We start from the raw sequence: 21,371 nt of genomic DNA, 5'->3' as shown, positions 1-21,371 counted from the left end.
CTTGAGTGCAGAGTCCTGACAATTTTGTGCCTTCTATGCAGACTTATCCTATGTGGGACCAGACAATAGCCACAGTTACCTGGATCTCGGGTAAAGAACATCTTTCTCAAAGTGTTGGTGTCCTGGGACACCATTCCATTACAGGACATGTCTAAGAGCTGGGACACAAAAGTTCAAGAACACTCTGATCTCCAGAGGAGGGTCCCCACAGCCAGCAAACTTTATTGCACATGTGAGCAACATAGTCTGGGCAGAAAAGTCGATGAGTCAACAAGGTGTGCAGCGTCCCCCCAGTTGCCCCTACTTTCTTTCTGTGTCCTGACGGAAAATCACAGGATGCCTTGACTGCTCTGCGACCCAGGCAGCTGCAGTTTTTCCCAGTAGGCTCGAAGCAGAACTAGGGCCTTGAACATTCGCAGGCACTGATAAAGGTGTCTAGGTTGTTGCCCCAAACACTGAAGGAAACTGGCCCCTGCCCTGAGCCAAATTCCTTAAGCCATCATGTAAACTCCCTCCCTGACCCCCTTGCTGTGGACATACCTAGCTAGAACAGCCCTTTTCTACGGCCTGGAGGGTGCACTGCAGCCCACTCTGTGTAAGTTCCACTAACACCTGCTTTGGACTGATCACTCTGCTGTTCAGGGCTTCTTCTTTGGAATCCAACTGGCTCCATCTTGGGACTGTTTGGGGCACTCCCTTGTGAGAATTCCCCTACTGCTGGTTTTGGGGTGACTCCCAACAGCAAGAGTGGGTTTGGCTGGATAGAACAACAACTGAAAAATAAATCATAAATCTTCACACACTGCCCCCCCCCCCCCAATTTATCACCCATTCAACCTCCCCAAGGACACATGTCCATTTCCATTGTCTGTCTCCAGCCAGAGTGGAACAGTCCTATGCTCCTCCTACACCTCCTTGCATCTGGATGGGACAGGAGGGGCTCTGGGCTTGGCTGCTGTGGCCACGACATGAGGCTCTGCAAGGTCTGTGGGACTCTTGCCAGCTCCAGATGGACATTATTCCCTCAGATGCTGTTATCCCACCTGGGCTGAACCCTGGGAAGGCCACAGGAGACAGTCTGGAACCTGTGCAGCATTGCTGGGCATGGACATATTATGCTCAGAAGCAGCAGCAAAGCTCCGTCACTTTAGTGCTGGAAGCAAGTCAGATAGCAACTTGTTTACAGTTGAAGAAACTGAGACCCAAAGAAGGGTCAGGCAGAGACAGCACCCAAAGTGGGGTGTTAAGACTTCAGCTTCTGGGTGACAGGAGCCCCTGTTTGCTACCCCACTTCTCCCAGAGCTCCATAATGAGGTGAGGGTGGGTCTCTTGCAGGGCTTCGTAGAGTCGATCTTTGCAGGCCTGGTCCCAGGACTGGCTGAAGCTGAACAGCTTTCGCATCTGGGCCGGCCTGGTGGCCTCAGCCCGCACCTGCTCATACTGCTCCTCTCTCAGCACGTGTCTATGCAGCTTGTCCAAGACAGGGTCCACCGATGTCACTCGTGCCACCAGCTCCTCTCGATACCAGTCTATGAAATGCAGCAGGGCCGGGGTGTCCGGGGATGAAGGTGAGGCTGGCAATGAACAAAGAAGGGCTCCCACCACATCCTCCACCTCCAGCCCCCACATTCATCCCTTTTCTCTCTCCCTGCTGTATCCCTGGCTTCCTTCTCCCTCTGGAAAGGCCTTTGACCATCAGAAAGGCATCTCTGCCCTCCCTCATGTCACCATCTAGCCTGGTATTCTGCTGAAGGGGGACATGGTAGTGGGGTTCATGATGGGGGCATTTGAGGCTGTTGAGTGGGGGCTTCTAAGACTTGTGTGGGCAGGAACTAGGGGGGATGGGGAGGGACTCTGCCCCGGGGCATGCACCACTCTCCAGGTCTTAATCCTTGTGAGCTTTGCAATGATAGAGTCCCTTCTGCTCTGTCTTCCCTTCTCTCCAGGACCAGATAGTACACCCCAGAACTCTCACTGGCTCCTGTGCTCCCTAACAGCTGGTACTGACCGATGGGGGCGGGAGGGGCCAGAGTGGCTGCAGGTCCAAGATCTCCTGGAAGAAAAGAGAGAGAAATAAGCATCTATTGAAGTAGTAGTTATTAATACACATGATACACCTCCAAGCTCCCACTCACTTATGAGATTCTTTGATTCAGAATCTCTTCCTTATGCATATGTGGAAACCGAGGCCCAGAGTCTATGAACATAGACCAATAAAGAGAGAGACGTCATCTGAATGAGCAGTAGCAATTTCTCCCACACATTGCAGTCTTTCCCTGAACTGAATCCCTGTTGGAGAACTAACCAAATCCCTTGCTAGATAAAGCTTTATTTGATATCTCCTTACTCTTAGTAGAAATCTACTTCCCTGTTCTTGTTTGGCCTTGTAGACTGGCACAGACCAAATATGTGTGTTCTGGATTTGGATGTCAGAATCAAGAATCAAGATCAAGCAATCTTAGCACATGGGAAGAATTAGGGAATTTGAATAGGAAAAACAAATAAAAAGAAAAGAAAAGAAAAGAGAGAGGAGAGACTTAAAACATTTTTTGCAAAGGAGAGAAAGGGGGAGTTTGCTGTAGTTCATTTGAACGAGGCCTGAGAGTGTGAGCAGATCCCAGGTTCAGTGTGACCTCACGGTGCCCGAGGAGGACACAAGGAGAAGGGAGTTCAGGTTGCAGTTCAGGGAGCACAGGGTCCATGTGGATGGAGGGAGGAGGGTGTTCCGCAGCCCGTATGCTGATGGCATAGTCTGGGAGTCGATCCTGACTCATTCATCAAGTGGAGCATCTATTGTGGATGGTGACAGAAAAGAATTTAAAGACCAAAATAGAGGAGAAATGATGGAAGGAACTGGAGATGTTTAACTGCCGTAAGAGGAGACATAAGAGAGACCATGATCCCAACAAGAGTTTGCTGGGTTTTCCCGTGGGGAAGGAGATAGACTTCTCCTGTGAGCTTCAGGGGGTAGAATTCAGACTGTCAGGAGGAGGAGATTGGCTTAACATGAGCAAAAAGAATAATATTACTACTATTTATTAAGGACCATGGCATGAGACATGTACAAGCATCAGTTTATTTAAACTTTCCAACATTCCTACAAGTTAGTCATTATGATCCTCATGTTATAGATGAGGAACCTGAGACTGGAACGAGTTAAGTAATTTTCCCAAGATCACCCAGGAAGTAAGTGTGAGAGTGGGATTCGAACCCAGGGCTGGTTAGTCCACCTGTGGTTACACACAAGCCAGGACTGAGTAAAGCCCACCCTCTTGCCACCATGCTGTGAAGCTTGTTTGTAGCAGGCCAGGAAGCAGCTCCGTTTTTATGACAGCTGACATTTGTCCCTAGTAGGATTGTTTCGGGGATTTGGGTTCTTTGCGTGTTGGTGCTGGACTAAGGCTGTGAGAGTTCTCCATCCCTGAAAGTTCATTATTTGATTTTCTCTTTTTAAAAATTTGTAACATTCATTCTCTTTTTATTTTATTTGTTTTTATTTTTTATTTGAGAGTATTATGGGGTGATTCCCTCTTGTCTACCTGGAAAATACTGAATGATCCAGGGAGAGTATCTGCTATTGCCAAAATTGGCTGAATCCATAGAACCACATAACCATCTAGTTCTTATTCTTTCATCCCTCATCCAGGCTATCCTGAGAAGCTTTGCCAAAAGCCTTGTGGATGTCAAGATCTGTTAATTCAAGGGCAGTGTGGAGACACCATGGTGCACAGGGGAGAGCACAGGGCTTAGGGAGTCAGACTGACTTGAGTTTAAATTCTGGTCATAACAACAGTTATGTGACTTGAAAAAGCCACCTAACTTCTATGAGCTATTTCCTCTCGTGAATAAATTGTGATAATGTACACTGTCACATGTACATGCACGCACATTTACTGACTTTCTTTCTCCCCCTACCTCTGGGCTCCCTGGACTTGCCCTGGTTTTACCTGGTTTTAGCAAGGCCTTCCATACCACAGTCCCGTCTTTCTTGTCTCTCAGTTGCAGCCTGATCCCCGACCCCAAGTGGCCAACGTAGATCTCCGAGAACAGCTGGGGTTCTCTGGGGCTCCGATAGCAGAGCTCCAGTTCCTGAAGAGACAGAGAGTTGCCATCCTGTTCATCCTGCAAGTGAGATCTTTCCCACATCTGACACCTTCTTGGCCCTGTTTGACCCCATAGGGACACTCCAATGACCTGCTGTACTGAAATCAGTCACCACCGTCAGACAGTGCTCTTTTCCATTTTCCACATGTCCTGACTCAGAAGGATGAGGACACAGCTGGGTACCTCATGGATGAGTCAGGACTCCTCCTTAAAAGTAGTCCTCATCCGTCCTAAGACAGATCCTTCTCCCCACATCTTGAACCAGATCCTTCTTCCTCCACCTCCATCATCTTGAATCCAAACTCTCATTCCTCCAGCCCAAAGCCTGTCTTCCCAATGGATCCTAAATTTGACCTGCTTTCAGTTAACAGGAAATTTATATGCATCCCCTTTCCCAAGTCATACCTCAGACAAAACTCTTTATTACCAACTGTCTTCCAAACATGCTCCTTCTTCGGTTTCCACAAACTTGGTAAATGGTTCCAAATTAGGGATCATCTCCTTAACTCCTTCCCCTCCACATCCATTTTCCCAAGTCCTGTTGGCTCTAACTCCAAAATATACCCTGAATCCATCAACTTTCCTCCATCTCCACTGCTAACTTCCTAGTGAAGCCACCTTCAACTCTAGCCTGTAGTCTTGCAATAGCATTTTTTTTTCAGAGATGGGGTCTTGCTATATTGTCTAGGCTGGCCTTGAACTCCTAGGCTCAAGTGATCCTTGTGCCTCAGCCTACCAAGTAGGTGGGACTACAGGTGTGCATCACTATGGCTGGATTTGCAACAAGCTTTGACCTGTGTCTCTGCTTCCACTCTTTTCTGCTTATCACCCATTCTTACCCAGAAGCCAGAGGAATCTTTTTGAAAGTAAATCAGGGCTTGTGTTACCATGATTAAGACCCTCCAAGGACTTGCCACTTTACTTAGAGCAAAATCCAAAATCCATATCAGGGCGGACTGGGCCAATGAGCCCTAGGAGACTGTGCCTCTGATCCGACCCATCTCTTGCTACGTGCACTAAGCTCAGCCACACTGGCCTCCTTTTTGTCACCTGGAAGTGTCAAGCTTGCTTCCACCTCTGTGCCTCTGCACACATTCCTCTGCCTGAAATGCTCTGCCACAAATCTCCACATGCCTGAGCCCTTCTTGTCACTGCAGTCTCAGCTTAAATGTCGCTCCCTGAGAGACTCTTCTCCTGACCACTAGTGTAAAATAGCCTGAGTCATTCTTACAATGCTGTATTTTGTTCACAGCACATCATAGTACTTGGTCACTATATCTTTAATTATATATGTAGGTCTCATCCACCAGGATATAAGCCTCCCAAGAGCAGGGTTGAGTCTGTCTTGTTCACTGAATTATCTCCACTAAAGACAGCGTATACTTGGCACTGGGTAAATACTCATTGAATGACTGAATCGTGTCTTTCTCTCATCCCTTGTTAACAACTGACACAGCAGGAAAACTCCAAGATATTCATCCTTGGAGTCATGTTTCCCGACCCAAAAGATAAACGTCACTTTCTCCTAAGTGCTGGATACCTAGTCCCTCTAAGGACATTAAATTGAAGATTACTAGAAATCCTTCAGAAACCATGGACTTCAGAGATGGACAGCTTCTGCCCGAGATGTTGGAATAGGATAAATTTTCTGATTCTCCAATACTCTTTCCTGTCCCTTTATTCCATTACTAATCTTGTTCTATTATTGTACTTTGACACCTTCTGAAACACTAATACGATCTCCCTTATCTTCATCCTATTATTTCTGACTCCCTATGGCTTCCTTCTACCATGTAAGGAAAAACAAACCTCTTGTTTTCCCAGACCCAGCTACTGCTCTGAATTGAACTGATTTCTGGATCCATCATCCCCCACCTTACCTTGCAGGCAAAAATTTATTAGCTAGTCAAAGTGGAATTTTCACTGCAGGAAATACTTCCTGTTGACTTATACTTGTAAGTAGAACAATTTCCGACTAGGGAAGAAAACACTGCAGGCCCCTGGCTTTCATAAATAGACCCAGCCAGAGTCTGGGTATGTTTTATTGGCTGGTTTCCATAATCTAGGCCCGTGGTTTGAAGACCTGTTACAAAGACTAATAGTCCTTTTGTTTCTGATAACTGCCTGTGTTACAGTTGTCCAGTGTACCCTGTCCTGAGTCTTAAATGCTGCACAGCTGTTGTTATGCCAGATGGTTCAAAGACTCATCTCACAACAAAAGGAGAAAGAAAGAAGGAGTAACCCTGGTTCAACTACAGACCACCATTCAGTGAAATCATTTCTGATCCTACGCAGCAAATGTGAGCCATGCTGAAGATTTGGATATGAAGGATTATGGCCCAGGAGCCTGACCTCATCTGCCTTTCACCCTAAGGGTGGACTGAGAAAGCACAAAAAGCAGCCCCTGACCCCCAGGAAGGGATCCAAGGCTCCCAGCCAGACCTCAGTGTTATCACAAACTCACCGAGGGTCACAGTACTGCTGTGTTGTCCTTCAGTCAGACACACTCTCAGAACATCCACTACAGACAGGTCACTGGGCAGCCCACAAAATGCCAAACACCCCCCCTGTACTAAATGAGTGACGGCTACTTGTTTAGCAATTACAGCTTTGTGCTTGCGTTAGTTTGCCCTCCCCGTAGAGATTTCTTGTGATTCCCTATAGAATTGCTCCTGTTTGTGGAAAATGGCCAATCTAGAGCAAATCTCGATTTCCTTAGACCTTCCTCCAAATTACCTAACCAAGGGCCAAATCCTGCAGCAGGTTCTTTCTAACACCCTTTTACTGAGATGCCCCGTGTTTTCCATGGTGTGTGTTCTCCTGACGCAATGAGAAACCCAGTGTGTTCGGCTGCAGGTGTGTTCCTGCAGATGTTCACTGGAGGCCATTGGCTCCCTACAGCCCAAGCACTTCCCAGTGACCCCAAGTCAAACCCCATCGATCTCCACATCCTGAGTGTGATCCTCCCTCCCTGTCCCCCAATCTCTGCAGCATTCCCACTCACACCAAACCCCACTCCCTTTCTGCCCAATCCGAATGTGCTGCACCCCTGGGACAGCCCTGAGACCTGCCCCACAGGGAATCCCACGCCTGCCCTCTGATCCCGGCAAGGAGCAAACACGGGGCTGCTCACCTCAGGGATTATCTCCAGGTTTTCTGAGCCAGACACATTGTAGCGAGAGCCCATATATAGTGAGGTCAGTGGGGGTGGCTTGTGAATTCGCACAAACTGGAACTTCTTTTCTTCATCGTCGATGGCCTAAGGAACATACAGAACAATGCTTAAGAGAAGATTCTGCCCCATGGGATCTGGTCTGAATAGGTTAGATGGTGCTTCTGTGTTTGTGTGTTTGTGCACTGCTCTCTCCCCAAGCACAGCCACACAGACAGCCCCACATTGGGCCTCTGCCATCTTCAGGGTGGGAACAAGGTCATTGCTGGAGAAGAAGTGAGAATGGGGAAAGGCTGGTTTTAGGTACAGAGCCCTCCCATCCTTTGACTCCTGGAAACAGGCTGCCAACAGTTGTGCAAAGATGAGTGATGGAGCAGCGAACCCAGCTGGGGAGACCTTGGAGACTCAGGAGCCCAGCCTGTGGCCGAGCAGGGGACAGGACTGTTCACCCACTTAGAGGTTCCCATTTACAAGAGTCTCATCCTTATTCCCAGTCAAGGAACCCTCTGGGGGCTCTCTGTATTTCATGTTTACCACCAGCCCACCCTGGCCCAGCCTTTCTGGCTCTTAGTGTCACCTTCCGAATGGAGTAGTCACTGGGGATCAGGTAGAGGTGGAAGGTGACTTCCTTACGATGGAGGTGATGGTAGAGCAACACCGTGGAGATGACAGGAATGAAGCGCAGGGCAGCATGGACCATTCTCAGTAGAACTCCCATGGGGGAGAAGCTGGGGTTTTCCAGGACGGTGTAATGTGGCTCCACCCTGGCTGGCTTCTCCAGGAGCATCCCCACCTCTTTAAAGTGGGCCACTTGGAACAGAGAGATGTCCACATGGCCGCCTGTCAAAGGATGGAATAGAGAGGCATGGACTTAGTGTCCTCACTGCGTCAGGCTTGGCCGGCACAGGAAGATCCCAGGGCTTAGGCTCAGGGACCTTCTTGGGAGAACCCAGAGGCATGTTATGAATGTGTCTCCCTAAAATTCCTATGTTGAAATTCTAATCCCCACGTGATGGTATTGAAAGTGGAATGCCTACCAAAATAATAAGAAAATATTGACTGGGCGTGGTGGTACATGCCTGTAGTTCCAGCTAGTAGGGAGGCTGGCGGGGGAGAATCGCTTGAGCCCAGGAGTTTGAGTCTAGCCTGGGCACATAGCAAGACCTCACCTTAAAAATAAAAGCAGGAGAGCTTTTTGGGAAACGATTAGGTCATAGTGGCAGAATTTTCATGAATGGGGTCTATGCCCTAATAAAAGAGACCTAAGGGAGCTTGTTTGTCCCTTCCACCCTGTGAGGACACAGCTGGAAGGCACCATCTATGAGGAAGAGGGCCTTCATCAGACACCGAACTGCTGGTGCCTTGATCTTTGATATCCCAGCTTCCAGGCCTGAGAAATAAATCTCTGTTATTTATTAATATAAGCTACTCAGTTGATAAGATTTTGTTATGGTAGCCTGAAAGGACTAAGATATCCAGCAAGGAAAAGGGGTTGTGCCTGGATCTGGGGCCTTTGGAAGCTGCAGGTAATACTGTCTCTGGGGTGGGAGCACCTCAGGAACTTCTTTGAGCCAAACTCATACCCAGGTCCATCCCTTGGCCCTGGAGCTTGGAAAGATATTGAACCTCTAGCCACCTGTGCTGGTGGAGATTCTGTACTTAGGAGGGACTATTGAGTGATAGTTGCAGGGTTGACTTTAGGCAGGTAGAGAAGAAGAAGGAAGGGATGGTGGGAAATGGAGTGATCAAGGGTAGCCTACATTGTCAAGTGGCCAAGGACCCTACAGTGGCCACTCACCATTCAAACTCCTCTTTTTGGGAAGAGCCATCTCCTCCTGCATTGTGTGGGGCTTGGCAGGAAGCAAGTTGAGGCTCCCACTCAGGAAGCTGATACTCCCTGGCAGCTATGACACAAGCATATGGCCAAGACTTGCCTAAGTGGATGCCCCTAACCAGGACCTCCAGCCTAGAGGGGCAGAGCAAAGATGAAGAGACAGAGGTTATTTTGGCAGTGGCAGTGGAGTCAAATGTCCAGTGGCCCCATGGCAGGCAGATCCCACAGCAGCCTTGTCTCCAGCAGAGGTCTCTCCATATTTTTCTTGGTTCGACTTTGGTTGTGTTTCTGTTTTCTCAGTATCATTGCGTCACTGTCTTTTTCCCCCCCTTAGATTTATTGTAGAAACTTTTGTTAAGTCTATTAGCTACTCAAGAATCTTCCAATACATTCCTTAATCAGACAGAATGGGTTTCTTTGACTTGAGCCTCTGACCAGTACACCAGGTAAGGACATTAGAGCCACAGGAGACAGTTGAGAGATGAAGGCTGGTGGTGGAAGAGAGGCTGGCCTGCAGATGAGGAGTTACATTGCTTGGCAACTGCTGCGATGCAGGTGGTTTCTGGGCAACAGGACATCCAGAAAGCTGAACAAGGCCCTTAGTGGCTGGGGTACCAGTCAGAATATCATTGAATGATTTAATCCTGCAAGGAGCCATGGAAATCATTACTGAAGTTTTCTTATTTATCAATTGAATTTTTTGGATAAAAAATAATACCACAGTGGCATACCTCATCTGAAACAATGAGGACAATTCACCTATGAATCCCACCAATCAAACAATAGAACTATTGCCACCATCGTACCCTTTTCCATCACAGTCTTTCTCTGCAGAAACACCTGTTTATAGTTCCATCACAGTTCATGTAGCTTTGTCTCCTGTTTCTCCCATGACAGTTTCAATTGCTGCGAACATCTGTCAGACCTTTCTAATGACCACAACATATGATCCCTGCTAGTGGACGCATCACCCTGTAATTCACCACCCGCCTCTCCTGTCAGGGTTGAGCATGTTGCCAACTTCTCACCATGATATGCAGCACTGCAATGCACATATTTTAGCAGAGAACGTTTGTATTTCCCTTGGGTTATTGCCATGAAATCAGTAAGAACCAAGGAATAGGAAAAGTGTGTGAAAGGGTAAGACTTTTTGTTTCTCCCAAAATTGCTTCTCCAAGAGGTGTTGCCGCTTTGCACTGTCATGAGTGACACTAAGTGGATGGTCTCACCTGGACCTCCACCGCATTCGAATGTCCTCATGCGTCAGATGCGGGAACTGAAACCCTGGGACAGAAGTGCCTTTTTCAAGGCCACACACCCAGTCGTGGCCCTAGGACCAGATCCCAGCACTCTGACCACAGTTTGTGGCATTCACAGATGCTCTGTGCCAAGCTAATTTTGGCTGAATTCTTGAAGGTGCTGTGTGTCTCCAGCTTACCTTCTTGCTAGGGTGACTGACTGTGTCCCGGCTTGCCCAGGACTGAGAGGGTTCCCAGGATGCAGGACTGTCAGCGTGAAGATCAACTAAGTCCTAGACCATCCGAGATGAGTTGGTCGCCCTCCTTCTTGCATATTCTGTCCTTTCCACAGACTGTAGCAGAATCACCTTCTCCAAACCTGACAGTACGTTTGTGTTGATAGATTGGAGAGAGAAGAGAAGCAACAAGGAAGATCATGGCCTGAAGGAGAAGAAGCTTGAGTGTTGACTGGGACAAATCTCACTGGCAGGAAGACCTTCTATCCAGAGCTGCCTTTAGCTGGTCTCATTGGAAATATTCAGAATAAGCCCTCACAGGGTAGGCATGTTTCCGTGGCAGGGTCTAGGGCCCATGGCTTCACATCTGCTCATTAAACAAAAGTTTATTGAGCCCTTCCAATGTGCCAGGCCCTGTGTATGTAGCTGTGAGCAGGGAACACAGGCTGATGGTTTAGGGCATCACAAGTGCTGTGTCAGGGTCAGCCTGTCGGCTCTCTCCTCCTTTCCCAGTGTTTTCTTGGGCCACTGTTACTCAAGCTGTAGTTTAGGGGGCCGGGGACTCTCCCTCCTGTAGAGCCTGCCCTTGGGCCTGTGGCCTTTATGCCACCGCCCTGCCTTCCCTGCTGAGTGTGTTGTCAGCACCTTCCAGGCTCAGGTGAGCTGTTGAGGCAAAGAGACTTTCCTGCTCACGCAGGGACAATGGGAGCCCCGTCACCTGAGGGCCATCTAGCAGTGTGGTTAAATGATATAGACTGCCTGAGTCTGACTCCCAGCAAAAGCCCTAAGCAGCTATGCAACTCTGAGCAGATTACTTGACCTCGCCACATATCATCAGTGAAGTCAATAACAGCGTCCACCTCCCAGTGTCATTGTGAACATTGAATGGGTTTGCGTCTGTAAAGCACTCGGGATAGCAAGGGTTACCTGCTGTTACCATGGATAAAATGCAGCCTGACCAAGCACATCACACTGGATGTTGTGGGTTTTTCTGTTTCTTCCTTAAACAACTTGGCACAGTCCTCCTGGTAACCCTTGGGGTCTGGGAACAAAAAGTACTAAGGTCTTTTTTTTTTTTTCTTTTTTTGAGACTGGTTCTCACTCTATCACCTGGGCTAGAGTGCAGTGGCGTCATCCTAGCTGACTGCAACCTCAAACTCCTGGGCTCAAGTGATCCTCCCACCTCTACCTCTCGAAGTGTTAGGATTGCAAATGTGAGCTGCTATGTCCAGCCCTAAGATCTTCTGAAGATGCATTTTGCTGAATTTGCATTTTGAGACACTCTATTGTTGTACTAGTCAGAAGGTGCTGGTTCCAGAGAACCCACAGGTTTGAGGGACGAGGGATATCACTGTGGTTCCCAGCAATCTAGTCTAGTTCAGGTGAGCTCCTGGGTGGATGGGGAAGAAGAGAGGGAGGAGCTGGGATATGATCCCACCAAGGTGGCCGTGTGAAGTGTCTTTGTCTCCATGGGCAGCACAGAGAGGAGCAAGTGAGACAGAAACGAGGAAGTGGAGAGCAGGGGTCTGTGTGTTCTGAAGGAGATGGGGTGTGGGGAAGGCGAGGGTCCCAAAAGACAGGGCCAGCTTCATGGGTATGTGGCCTGTGTGGTCAGTCACTCAGAGCCCTGAGCTCAGAAGGACCTGGCACTTGGTTTAATGTTCTGCTGTCACCATTTTGATAGTCTTCCTAATCATTTTTGAACAAGGGTCGTGGCTAAGGAGAGGTATGCATTTTGCACTGGGCCCTGCAACTGACGGAGCTGGTCCTGCAGGAGGGTGAGAATGCCCAGGGTGGTGAGGTCTGAGAGGCCCCAGGGTGAAGCTGAGAGGCTGAAAGCTCTAAGCTCTAGCTATAGTGGGAGGAACCTCACTGTGGAAAGTTGGTCACTCAACGGAGGACCTCAGCAATGACGGTGAAGAAGTGGCCAGTGCCCAAGTCCTAAACCAGACCTCTGATTGGCAGTGAGATCATCATTTCCAGGGCAACAAATAGCTTCAGTCCAGAGCGCAGGCAGCAGGGATTCCTGGAAGAGGCCTTGCCCATCCCCAGGGTTGTTTTCTTGGCTGGGCATGTGCACAGCCAGCTCATAGTGGCCATTGTGCATTTTGCCTCTTCCTCTGGGTACAGAATCCAAAGGGAATAATGTCTTGTGTGGCTTAGAATTTGGTCTAGAAAAGGCTGATGGAATATGGGCTTGGGCATGGCTGGGGTGGGGTGGGGGTGTAGCTCTTACCCTGGGATAAATAGGACCCGGGTTAGTGTCCCAGCTCTGGACAAGGATCTTCACCTCTCTGAGCTTCAGTTTCCTCACTGGTACGCCAAGGGAAAACCAGAGTCCCTAACTCACTGGGTCATTGTGAAAATCCAGATGATATTAATATATATACGGTACCTTGTGTGGCACCTGGTAAAGATTGCCCACTAATTGTTCATTGTTCTTCTTATTAGCTATGTCCCAGGAGTCCTCAAAGGACAGTGACACCAACACAGTGATGTCACTCCTGTCCGGATCTAGTTGTCAGTCTGGCAGACTGAGGCTAGATTGCTGTGCACTTAGAGGGTCACCCAATTCCTTGGGCAAGTCCCATTTCCCAGGCCCACCTGATGGATGTGTGAGACTGACTAGGCTGTCACTAGGGTGTCTCAGAAAGGGAGGGGCCAGCTTGCCACCTCTAGGAGTGGGATATGAGGGGCTCTGGAGCAGGAGCTAAAGGCAGGCCTTGTCCCCTCGGGCCCTGCTGGTGCAGTCTGGCTCAGGCCTTGGCTGTGTGAGGTTTCCCCTGGGATACCCGGTGCACAGCTGGGAGTGGTGGTGCAGCGCTGAGCATCCCAAGTCCCGGCAGCCCAAGTGGCCTTGTTGCTGGGCACAGGCAGATCTATGGCAGGCTGAGCCCACTGACTCCCCTGGCCAAGCCCCTGTCTTCCTGACAGTCCACCCAGAGAACCCCTGGGCCCAAGAGGCAGCATGGTTGCTGTCGTGGCTGTATTCATTGCTCTGCAGATTGTCAGGTGGGGAAGAATAACTTGTCCCAGCTTGTTGTCTGAGCCGTCATGCCCTGTACCCAACCTCCTCCTCTCTGGATTGACCACTACAACCCGCAGAGCTGTCTTGCCCCTACCTCCCTCAGCCTGCTCTACCCTGGAACCTTCCCTAGGGAACTCCGCATGGCCCTGTCTGTTAAGCCAGGCTCCCCAGGATTCCTGAGGCTCCTGAGGCCCTGGCCTGTATCTCCCTGCCCTGCGCTTCCCTCCCGGTGTGCAGCTTGAATTGTCTGCCGAGCCTCTGTGGCCTCAAGACTTCCTGGGTCCTGGGTACTGGGCAGTTCCTTGCTTTTTATTTTTCTTATTCCATTTTTTTTTTCTATTAGATTCTAAATGATTTTTCTCATATATATGCTTTGATTGATAACCCTAATATTTTAATGTACATACTTAAAGTCTAGATTAATACTTTTACGTCGAGGTGATGCCAAATATCCTGAACTACTGGAATGACAGTATAAACTAACATAACAACTAAATATAAGTTAAAAATTAAAAATATGTCCCCTTTCATTACTTAACTAATCTGTACATACCATGAAAGTGCTTACACCTGATAGAAGCTGTGACACAAATTGTTTATCCAATCATTCTGTCATCAGTGAGAGGAAGCCCCTGCCTGAGTCCTGATCTGACCTGGGGAACCACATCAGGTTCTTCTCACTTTCTCCCCGTACTACAGACATTAGGTCCCTGGCACCCAGCATCGTCTGGGTTTCACCTGGTGCCAGGTCTACCCACGTGGCCAGGTGTGGGGGGCCCGTGCTGCAGCCCTTGCTCACAACAGTGCTCTGTGTGCCCCCATCTGCTGCCTCCGGCCTGCCCTGGGCCGGACCACGGCACAGCTGCCTCGGCCACCCCTGCCACGCCGCACCACAGCCAGGCCCCAGTTCCCGCCTCTGTGGCCAACACTGAATGACGTTGTTAGGTAGTGTGTGGTCTCCACAAGTAAAGAATTTCCCTTTCCTGCCCTGTCCGGAAGCATTTCAGCATTTAAACCTGACAGGAGTCCTGGTGCATCTGTTTGAATCAGCCTTGCCTTCACCTCCTTCTGAAGGCTACTGAGATCGTGGGCTCCTTTAACTCTCTTAGGTGCTATTATTATGGTATTTAGTTAGTTATCTCTCTCTTTTAAATCCCCACATATCAGGGCTTAATATCATCGCCTCCTCTAGGTGATGTTGTGTTAGATTTACCCACACGTGTCTCAGGGCCTTTGCTTATCATTCCATCTGGCACCTCGGATCCTCCATGTGGGATCCTTTTCCTTTTGCCTGGGCTGCAGCCTTTAGACTTTCCTTCAGTGAGCGTTTGTTTGTGTTAAGTGCTCTTGGTTTTGGTTTGTTTTAAAATGTTTTATTTTATCCTTTTCTTAAAAAATAAAATTATTAATGCTCTGTTTACAATTTTTGATTGGCAGTTTTTTAGACTACGTTGAAGAGATAATTTCATTTTCTTCCGCCTCCCATCACTGCTGTTCAAAACTCAGTTGTCAGCCTCAGGGTAGTTCTTTCTAGGTGATCTGTCTTTCTGGCTGCTGTCAAGACCTTGCATATACTTTGATGTTCTGTAGTTTCACCATAGTGAGTCCAATCTTGATGTCGTTCTGTCCATTGTCTGTCTCTCCTGCTTCGGATTTTTGGATTTCTCATTCTGGGAAGTATTGTATCTCTCAACAACTCCAGAAATTTCTTGGCAATTATAAAATATTACCTCTATGAATACTGCATCTTTCTCCATTCTCTCTATTAGATCCATCTGGAAATCTAATTAGATGCGTATTAGGTCTTCTCATGTTATCCTCTATGTATGTCACTTGTTTTTCTTCAAAAATTTTCTTATGTTTTCTGTCAATGTAATTTGATTCCAAATTTGGTTTATCATGTTTAATGGTTTCTTGCTTCTTGCTTATATTTTTCAGACTAATTATTTCTTTGAGCATGTTATACACCCTTAATTTATGTTCTGTTTCTGATAATTCCAATGTCTGAAATATTTAAGTGACTGACTCTGGTACCTGCAGTTCCCGCTGGCTCTCATTTATGGTGCCTTATTTGCCCTTTGTAATATTTTTGACTGTGAGCTTATTTCTTGGAACTTCATCTGTGGGCAGTCTCCGGAGGTGACAGAGGTTGGGATACTTTATGACTACTGTCTTCTGCTGGGATGCCTCTCTCACGGCTCCAGCTCTGGAGTAGTGTCTGCTGACACTGTTTCTTCTCCCTCCTGTAGGAGTCATAATGGCTTCCCATGGCTGCTAGTCCCCAGGTGCCCCAACATTCCACGTTAGTTCACTTAGCCCTCGCGTGTAAATAGTCCTGTCTTTGAAATGTTTCTTCAAAAATCTCAGTGGAGCATATCATCTGTTTCCTGCTGGGACTCTGAGTGATACAATCTACATAAAGAGCACTGAATAAATGCTAGTTATTATTGTCATTGAGGGGATCATTTTCCATTCAGGGAAATTTTCAAGTAAGCTCAGGCAAAAATAATTATGAGGCTGGAGACATGAATTTCAATAAAGGTATGTTCAGAGAAGAGTAGGAGGAACAATCTCAGTCTCCACCTCCATGACCCTCTCCCCGTCCCTCTAAGGAGGCCACAAGCCCCTCTCCCAGGACAGCATTGTCCAACACTCCCCTTCAGGGCATTGTTAGCCGCCCACCATCTTTCCCTCTTGTTTACCTTGGAGGTCCACAAAGTGAGGGAGGTACACAGCTGCCACACACCCCGGCTCAGCCTTGATGTCAAACAGAGGCCCTGCCACCATCCAGCTGTGCTGTGGGATGGTCCCACGCAGGAACTGGTCCCAGGAACAGAACTCAATCTCGATGGTCACTGCCCCTCTCACCACAAAGCGGAGGCCTGTGTTGGGCCAGTAGTAGGAGCCGGACACGGGGAAGTGGGCTCTGGGAGGAAGAGGGAGAGGCAGACACTACATTACACAAACTCACTGAGCACCTGCTGGACGCCAGACACTCTGCAGGGGCTTTTCAATATGGCAAAGCGGTTGCAAGCCCAGACTTCAGAGTCAGACAGATTTGGGGTTTGGTCCTGGCTCCTCTGCTCTCGGACTGTGGATCCTAGAGCAAGTCACGTAACCTCCCTATCCTCAGTTTCCTCATCTCTAAGTAGGAATAGCAACAGCACCTATTTTATAGTTGTGAGGATGAGTGACTAATGCATGCTGGCAGCTTGTACCAACCTGGGAGAAGTTAGCTGTTTCTATCGTGATGACACGACAGTGATGATGATGATGATGACGATGAAATAGGCAAGTGTTCTTATTTCTAAAGGGCCATTTATCAGTACTAACAATCTGCAGTATAAATTGTTTTGTTTATTTGTTTTCTTTTTTAGAGACAATGTCTGGCTCTGTCACCCATGCTGGAGTGCAGTGGCACAGTCATAGCTCACTGTAACCTCAAGCAATACTCCCACCTCAGCCTCCTGAGTAGCTAGGACAACAGGTACCAAACCACCACCACTGGCTAAATTTTTAAAAATTTTTGGGTAGACGGAGAGATCTTCCTATGTTGCCCAGGCTGGTCTCAAAGGCCTGGTTTCAACTGATCCTCTCACTTCAGCCTCCCAAAGTGCTGTGATTACAGGTGTGAGCAAGTGTGCCTGGCCCACATGCTAATATTAACGGTCAACCCTCGGGCCTGAAAGCAACACTCTACAGAGATCTTAAGTGACTTTCCCAAGGCTCTCACATGGCAATGGTGGGGTCCTAGGATGCCACCTTCTATAGGTGTGAGATGGGAGTGACACTGTCTGCCAGCTGAGATAATGTTTGTGACAGTGTTTGGTGAGTGGTAATGGATTCTATAAGAGATCAGGGTGGCCTGGGAGGGCAGGGCCACCATATTCATTTTAGGGTTCTCAATTACTAGTACGGTCCTTAACACATAGCGGCTATTAATAAAATGAGAGCATATAGATTCAAAAAGATTTAAATGAGATTTAAGAGATATAACAAATCAAATACAATGAGTGGACATTGTTTGGATCCTGATGAGAACAAACCACCTGCAAGATCACATTTTATATAATTGAGCCAATCTGAATCTGGACTGGGCATTAGATAACGTGACAGACTTATTGGCAGCTTTGTTAGATGTGATAACGGCCCTATGGTTATGGAAGAAAAGGTCTTCATTTTTATTTTTTGAGACACATAAGAAAATATTTAAGGATAAAATCACCTGATGACTTCAATTTAAAGCATTGTAAAAATTTCTGTGATATAGGAAGTATGTGGAAAAAATAAAAATAAAATATTGTGAAAATAAAAAAAGGAGAAAGTGAACAGTTGAAATGAATTTGGCAAATCTGTGGTTGAAGCTGTGTAATGAGTACATGGAAGTTGCTTGTACTCTTTATTTTTGTATATACTTGAAAATTTTCATAGTAAAATATCTTTTTCCATAATAAAACACACACACCCAGCATCTCAGCCCTGTCCCTGCCCGCTGGCTTGGCAAGAGGAGGGAACCCAGCAGGGGGGTGGCTGGGTGCTGACTGTGGAGGGGACCCAGTGGGGGAGGCTGGCCTGGGACCAGCAGAGCCCCCTCACTCACCGGTACAGGCTCCTCTCTCTGTCCACCACCTCAGTAGCCACAGGCCCCGTGGGGCCCCAGAAGTCACATTCAGTCCCCAGAGGCTCCATGTGCAAGTCCCTCGGAGAGGCAGGAGAAGGCAGACAGAAGGGTTCCACCTTCTGTGCTACCTGTGGGGAGCTTCCCTCTGGAACAGCGGGGCCGTGGTCAGCTCTAGATTCTCCCGCCCGGTGTCCCCCAGCCCCTACCCTGGACGCTGAGGGGCCCTTCCCAAGGCTGACCTGTGGCAGGGAGTGTGTCTGCAGTCTCCCCCCTGCTCCTGGGGCTGCCTGCCTGCTGTCTGCGGAGGCCCACCCCTGCCCCCAACCCAGCCTCTGCCTGCCTCCCCTTCCCCACTGGTCCAGGGTGCTGCTCTTCCCAGCATGCCCCAGGAGGGCAGGCTGAAAGAGGAACATAGCTCAAAAGATGGATGGGCAGGGATGGAGAAGTAATTCCCAGGTGTCAGCAGCCCAGAATGGGAGACTGGGCCCTGGTTCTGAATCTGATCCATTCCATAGATGTTCTGGAGAGGGGCGGCACGAACCTCTGAGGCCGGGGGACAGGGAAGGAGACATCCAGCCAGGTGCTAGGTGCAGGAGATCATGCATGGGGCAGGGTCTTTTTAGGTGACAAACCTGCCCCGTCCCACATGAGAGACAGGGGAATGGAGGGGATGACCTCCCCCACCCATCATGACCCTCCCGGCGTGGCTCCTTCAAACTACCTGATTCTGGCCTGTTATTAGTCATCTCTCCTCCATCCTGGCGCTCATTAGGGATCATCACACTCGGCTTCCTGGACACAGAGTTGTTCATTCTCCCTAAGTTCTCAAAGGAAGCTAGGGCTGTCTGCATGACATCCCCACTTACAATTCATCTCTTCCACATCTGGACTCAAGCTCATGCTCCTTCTTTGGTCCCTGTTTCTGTGAATGACCACCCTGCCCCCCAATCCACCCATCCTTCCATGCCAGTGCTGGGGTGCGATCCTGATTCCTCCCACACTCACCCTGAGGGCTGATGGCCTTGGCAGCACCTCCCAATAGCTCCTCCTTCTGTTCTCTTCCCTCCACCCTAGTGTCAGGCCCTGGCACCTGTGGCCTGAACCACTGCAGTGTCCCCGAAAGGTTTCCCTGTTTCCCTTGGGTCCCCTGCAGCCCACTCTCTGCAGAGCAGCTGATCTTCCCATGTGAATCTGACACATCACTTGGCTGCTGAAGCCCTGTAATGTCTCTCCCTTGTTTCTGGGGAAAACAGATACTGCTTAACATGGGCTAAAAGGCCTCGCTGTGGCCCCTGTCCCCCTGCAACTCCACCAAGGCCACTTTCTCCCTGCCCACTGGCCTGTAGACCAGTTGTTCTCAAACTCAGTGTTGGAAACTCCCCTGGACGCCTGCTGTAACACAGATTCCTGCTCCCCAATTCCCATGGGATTCTGATTCTGCAGATCTGAATGGGGCCCAAGAACCTGCAGTTCTGTGCAGCTCCTGGGTGACGGTGATGGTGACGCTGCTGCTCCATGGGCCACAGTTTGAGCAGCGCTGCCCCAGACCCCTGGCCTCCTTGTGCTCCTCAAGGGAACGGAATCTTTCCTCCCTCAGAGCCCCTCCCTCTGCCTGGATTCCACCCCTTCTTGGCCCAGCCAGCCCCTCCCATCTGCCAGAGCTCAGCTCAGCTGCTCCGGACAAGGTGAGATCAGACGGGCCCAGCAGTGCACTCGCCCCCAGCGCAGGTGCAGTTACGCAGGCTGCGGGGCAACTTGTGCCGTCTCCCTGCTGGACTGTGCCCCTGGGCTGGGCTGGGCCGTGTCTTTCTTGTTCACTGCTGTGAAGTCAGATGCGAAAACAGTGCCTGACACACAGTGGGTCTGCAGGGAATGACTGATTTATGGATGAGTGCCTGCTCCTGAGCCTAGGAGCTCTTTGCCCTCCATTTCAGGCGAGGCACAGCAGCCAGCAACTTGGGGACAGCTGCCCTCTACTGACACAGGCTGAAACCCACCAACTGAGACAACATGGGGGCTGCAGCAGATTCCTTGGGTGGGAGATGGACTCGCCCCTCAAGCCAGGGGTGTGTGTGCGTCTGTGTGTGTCAGGGCGGGGGGGGGGGGGTTGGATGGTGAGGGTGGTCTCTTTCCCTAGGCGGCCTCTCTGTCTCTGTCTCCCCCATGTGGGCTTCACTTCCACTGTTCCCAACCTTCTCTGTTCTGCACTGAAGGAGCCTGTACTAGTGACCATTCAGTGTCACACTGTGCTGGCCCCAGAGGACTCACTTACTCAGCTACTTACTTCTCCACTTCCCCTTCCCCTTGTTTGTGTAATGGAAGGGTTTAAGCAGGGGGGTGATTCGATTGTATTTGCAGTAAATGAACCTCACTCCAGCTGCTGTGGTTTCCTGGTTTCTTCCTGGCTCTGTCTGTCTCTTCCACCCCAAGAATCTTTCCCTGTCTCCCGGCTCAGCCCTGGGGCTGGGCCAACCACAGGGAGTTCGGGGCCCCCTTACCCTATGCCAGAGATGAGCAGCTGAGGCTTCTCTTCCTGCAGGGCCCTCAGGTGCTCCCTCAGCTCCTTGCCCTGCGGGGCCTGGTCCAGCCTGCAAGCACAAAGGGGTCTGGTTCTCCTGGGGTCCCCGTGCTCCCCATACCCTTGTGGCTCACCCAGAACCCTGGACCTGCACTTCCTGAAGGAACCTGTCACAGGCTGGGCTCGCTGGGGGTCGGGTTCTAAGATGGAGAGTATCGTGAGGAAGTTTATCAGGGAGTGCTCTGGGGTCCATGCCAGGGCGAGGGGAAGGAGGGAGGTGGGCTGGGCAGAGGGGGATGTGGGTGCAAGGAGGTCTCAGGAGAGGCCTCAGCCCACCTTATGGGCAGTTCTGAAACCGGGATGGCCCTTTAGAGCGGACTGGAATTGGGACTAGGGGCTGGGCCTTTGTGCCCCAACATCTGTCAGTCGTTGGATGCAGGCCACCTCAGGAAGGAGGTGAGGAGGTGAGGGGCTGTCACTGGCAGGGGCCATCCCTGCAGCCAGCCACCAGCAGCACTCCCCATGGCCTCACAGTGACCAGCGAGGGTTTGGGTCCTGGGGTTTCCTTCCCAGAGGTTGCAAGTTTTGTTGGAAAGAGAGAGCCCTGGATCCATTCTGAC

At 49.6% G+C, this 21,371-nt stretch overlaps 1 protein-coding gene across 2 annotated transcripts in view; it reads right to left on the bottom strand.

Moving 5' to 3' along the window:
* Positions 1-207: 207 nt before the first annotated feature.
* Positions 208-21,371, bottom strand: part of LOC138391956 (NACHT, LRR and PYD domains-containing protein 1-like) — a 38,255-nt gene continuing 17,091 nt past the window's right edge. Inside the window, exons 5-13 of one of the 2 annotated variants that reach the window (XM_069482133.1) lie at positions 20,732-20,821; positions 18,928-19,025; positions 18,213-18,447; positions 16,315-16,538; positions 7,854-8,116; positions 7,238-7,363; positions 3,948-4,089; positions 2,009-2,053; positions 208-1,574 (exon numbers count right to left, since the gene is read on the bottom strand). In XM_069482133.1, the coding sequence (XP_069338234.1) occupies positions 1,252-1,574; positions 2,009-2,053; positions 3,948-4,089; positions 7,238-7,363; positions 7,854-8,116; positions 16,315-16,538; positions 18,213-18,447; positions 18,928-19,025; positions 20,732-20,821 (1,546 nt within the window). In that variant the 3' untranslated portion in view covers positions 208-1,251. The remainder of the gene's footprint in view (positions 1,575-2,008; positions 2,054-3,947; positions 4,090-7,237; positions 7,364-7,853; positions 8,117-16,314; positions 16,539-18,212; positions 18,448-18,927; positions 19,026-20,731; positions 20,822-21,371) is intronic. The other variant, XM_069482134.1, reaches the window with a different exon arrangement.

Source organism: Eulemur rufifrons, chromosome 9, assembly GCF_041146395.1.
Source record: "Eulemur rufifrons isolate Redbay chromosome 9, OSU_ERuf_1, whole genome shotgun sequence".
In the NCBI taxonomy this organism is placed as follows: domain Eukaryota; kingdom Metazoa; phylum Chordata; class Mammalia; order Primates; family Lemuridae; genus Eulemur; species Eulemur rufifrons.
Note: the sequence above shows the minus strand (reverse complement) of the source record. Positions and strands in the feature narration are given on the sequence as shown.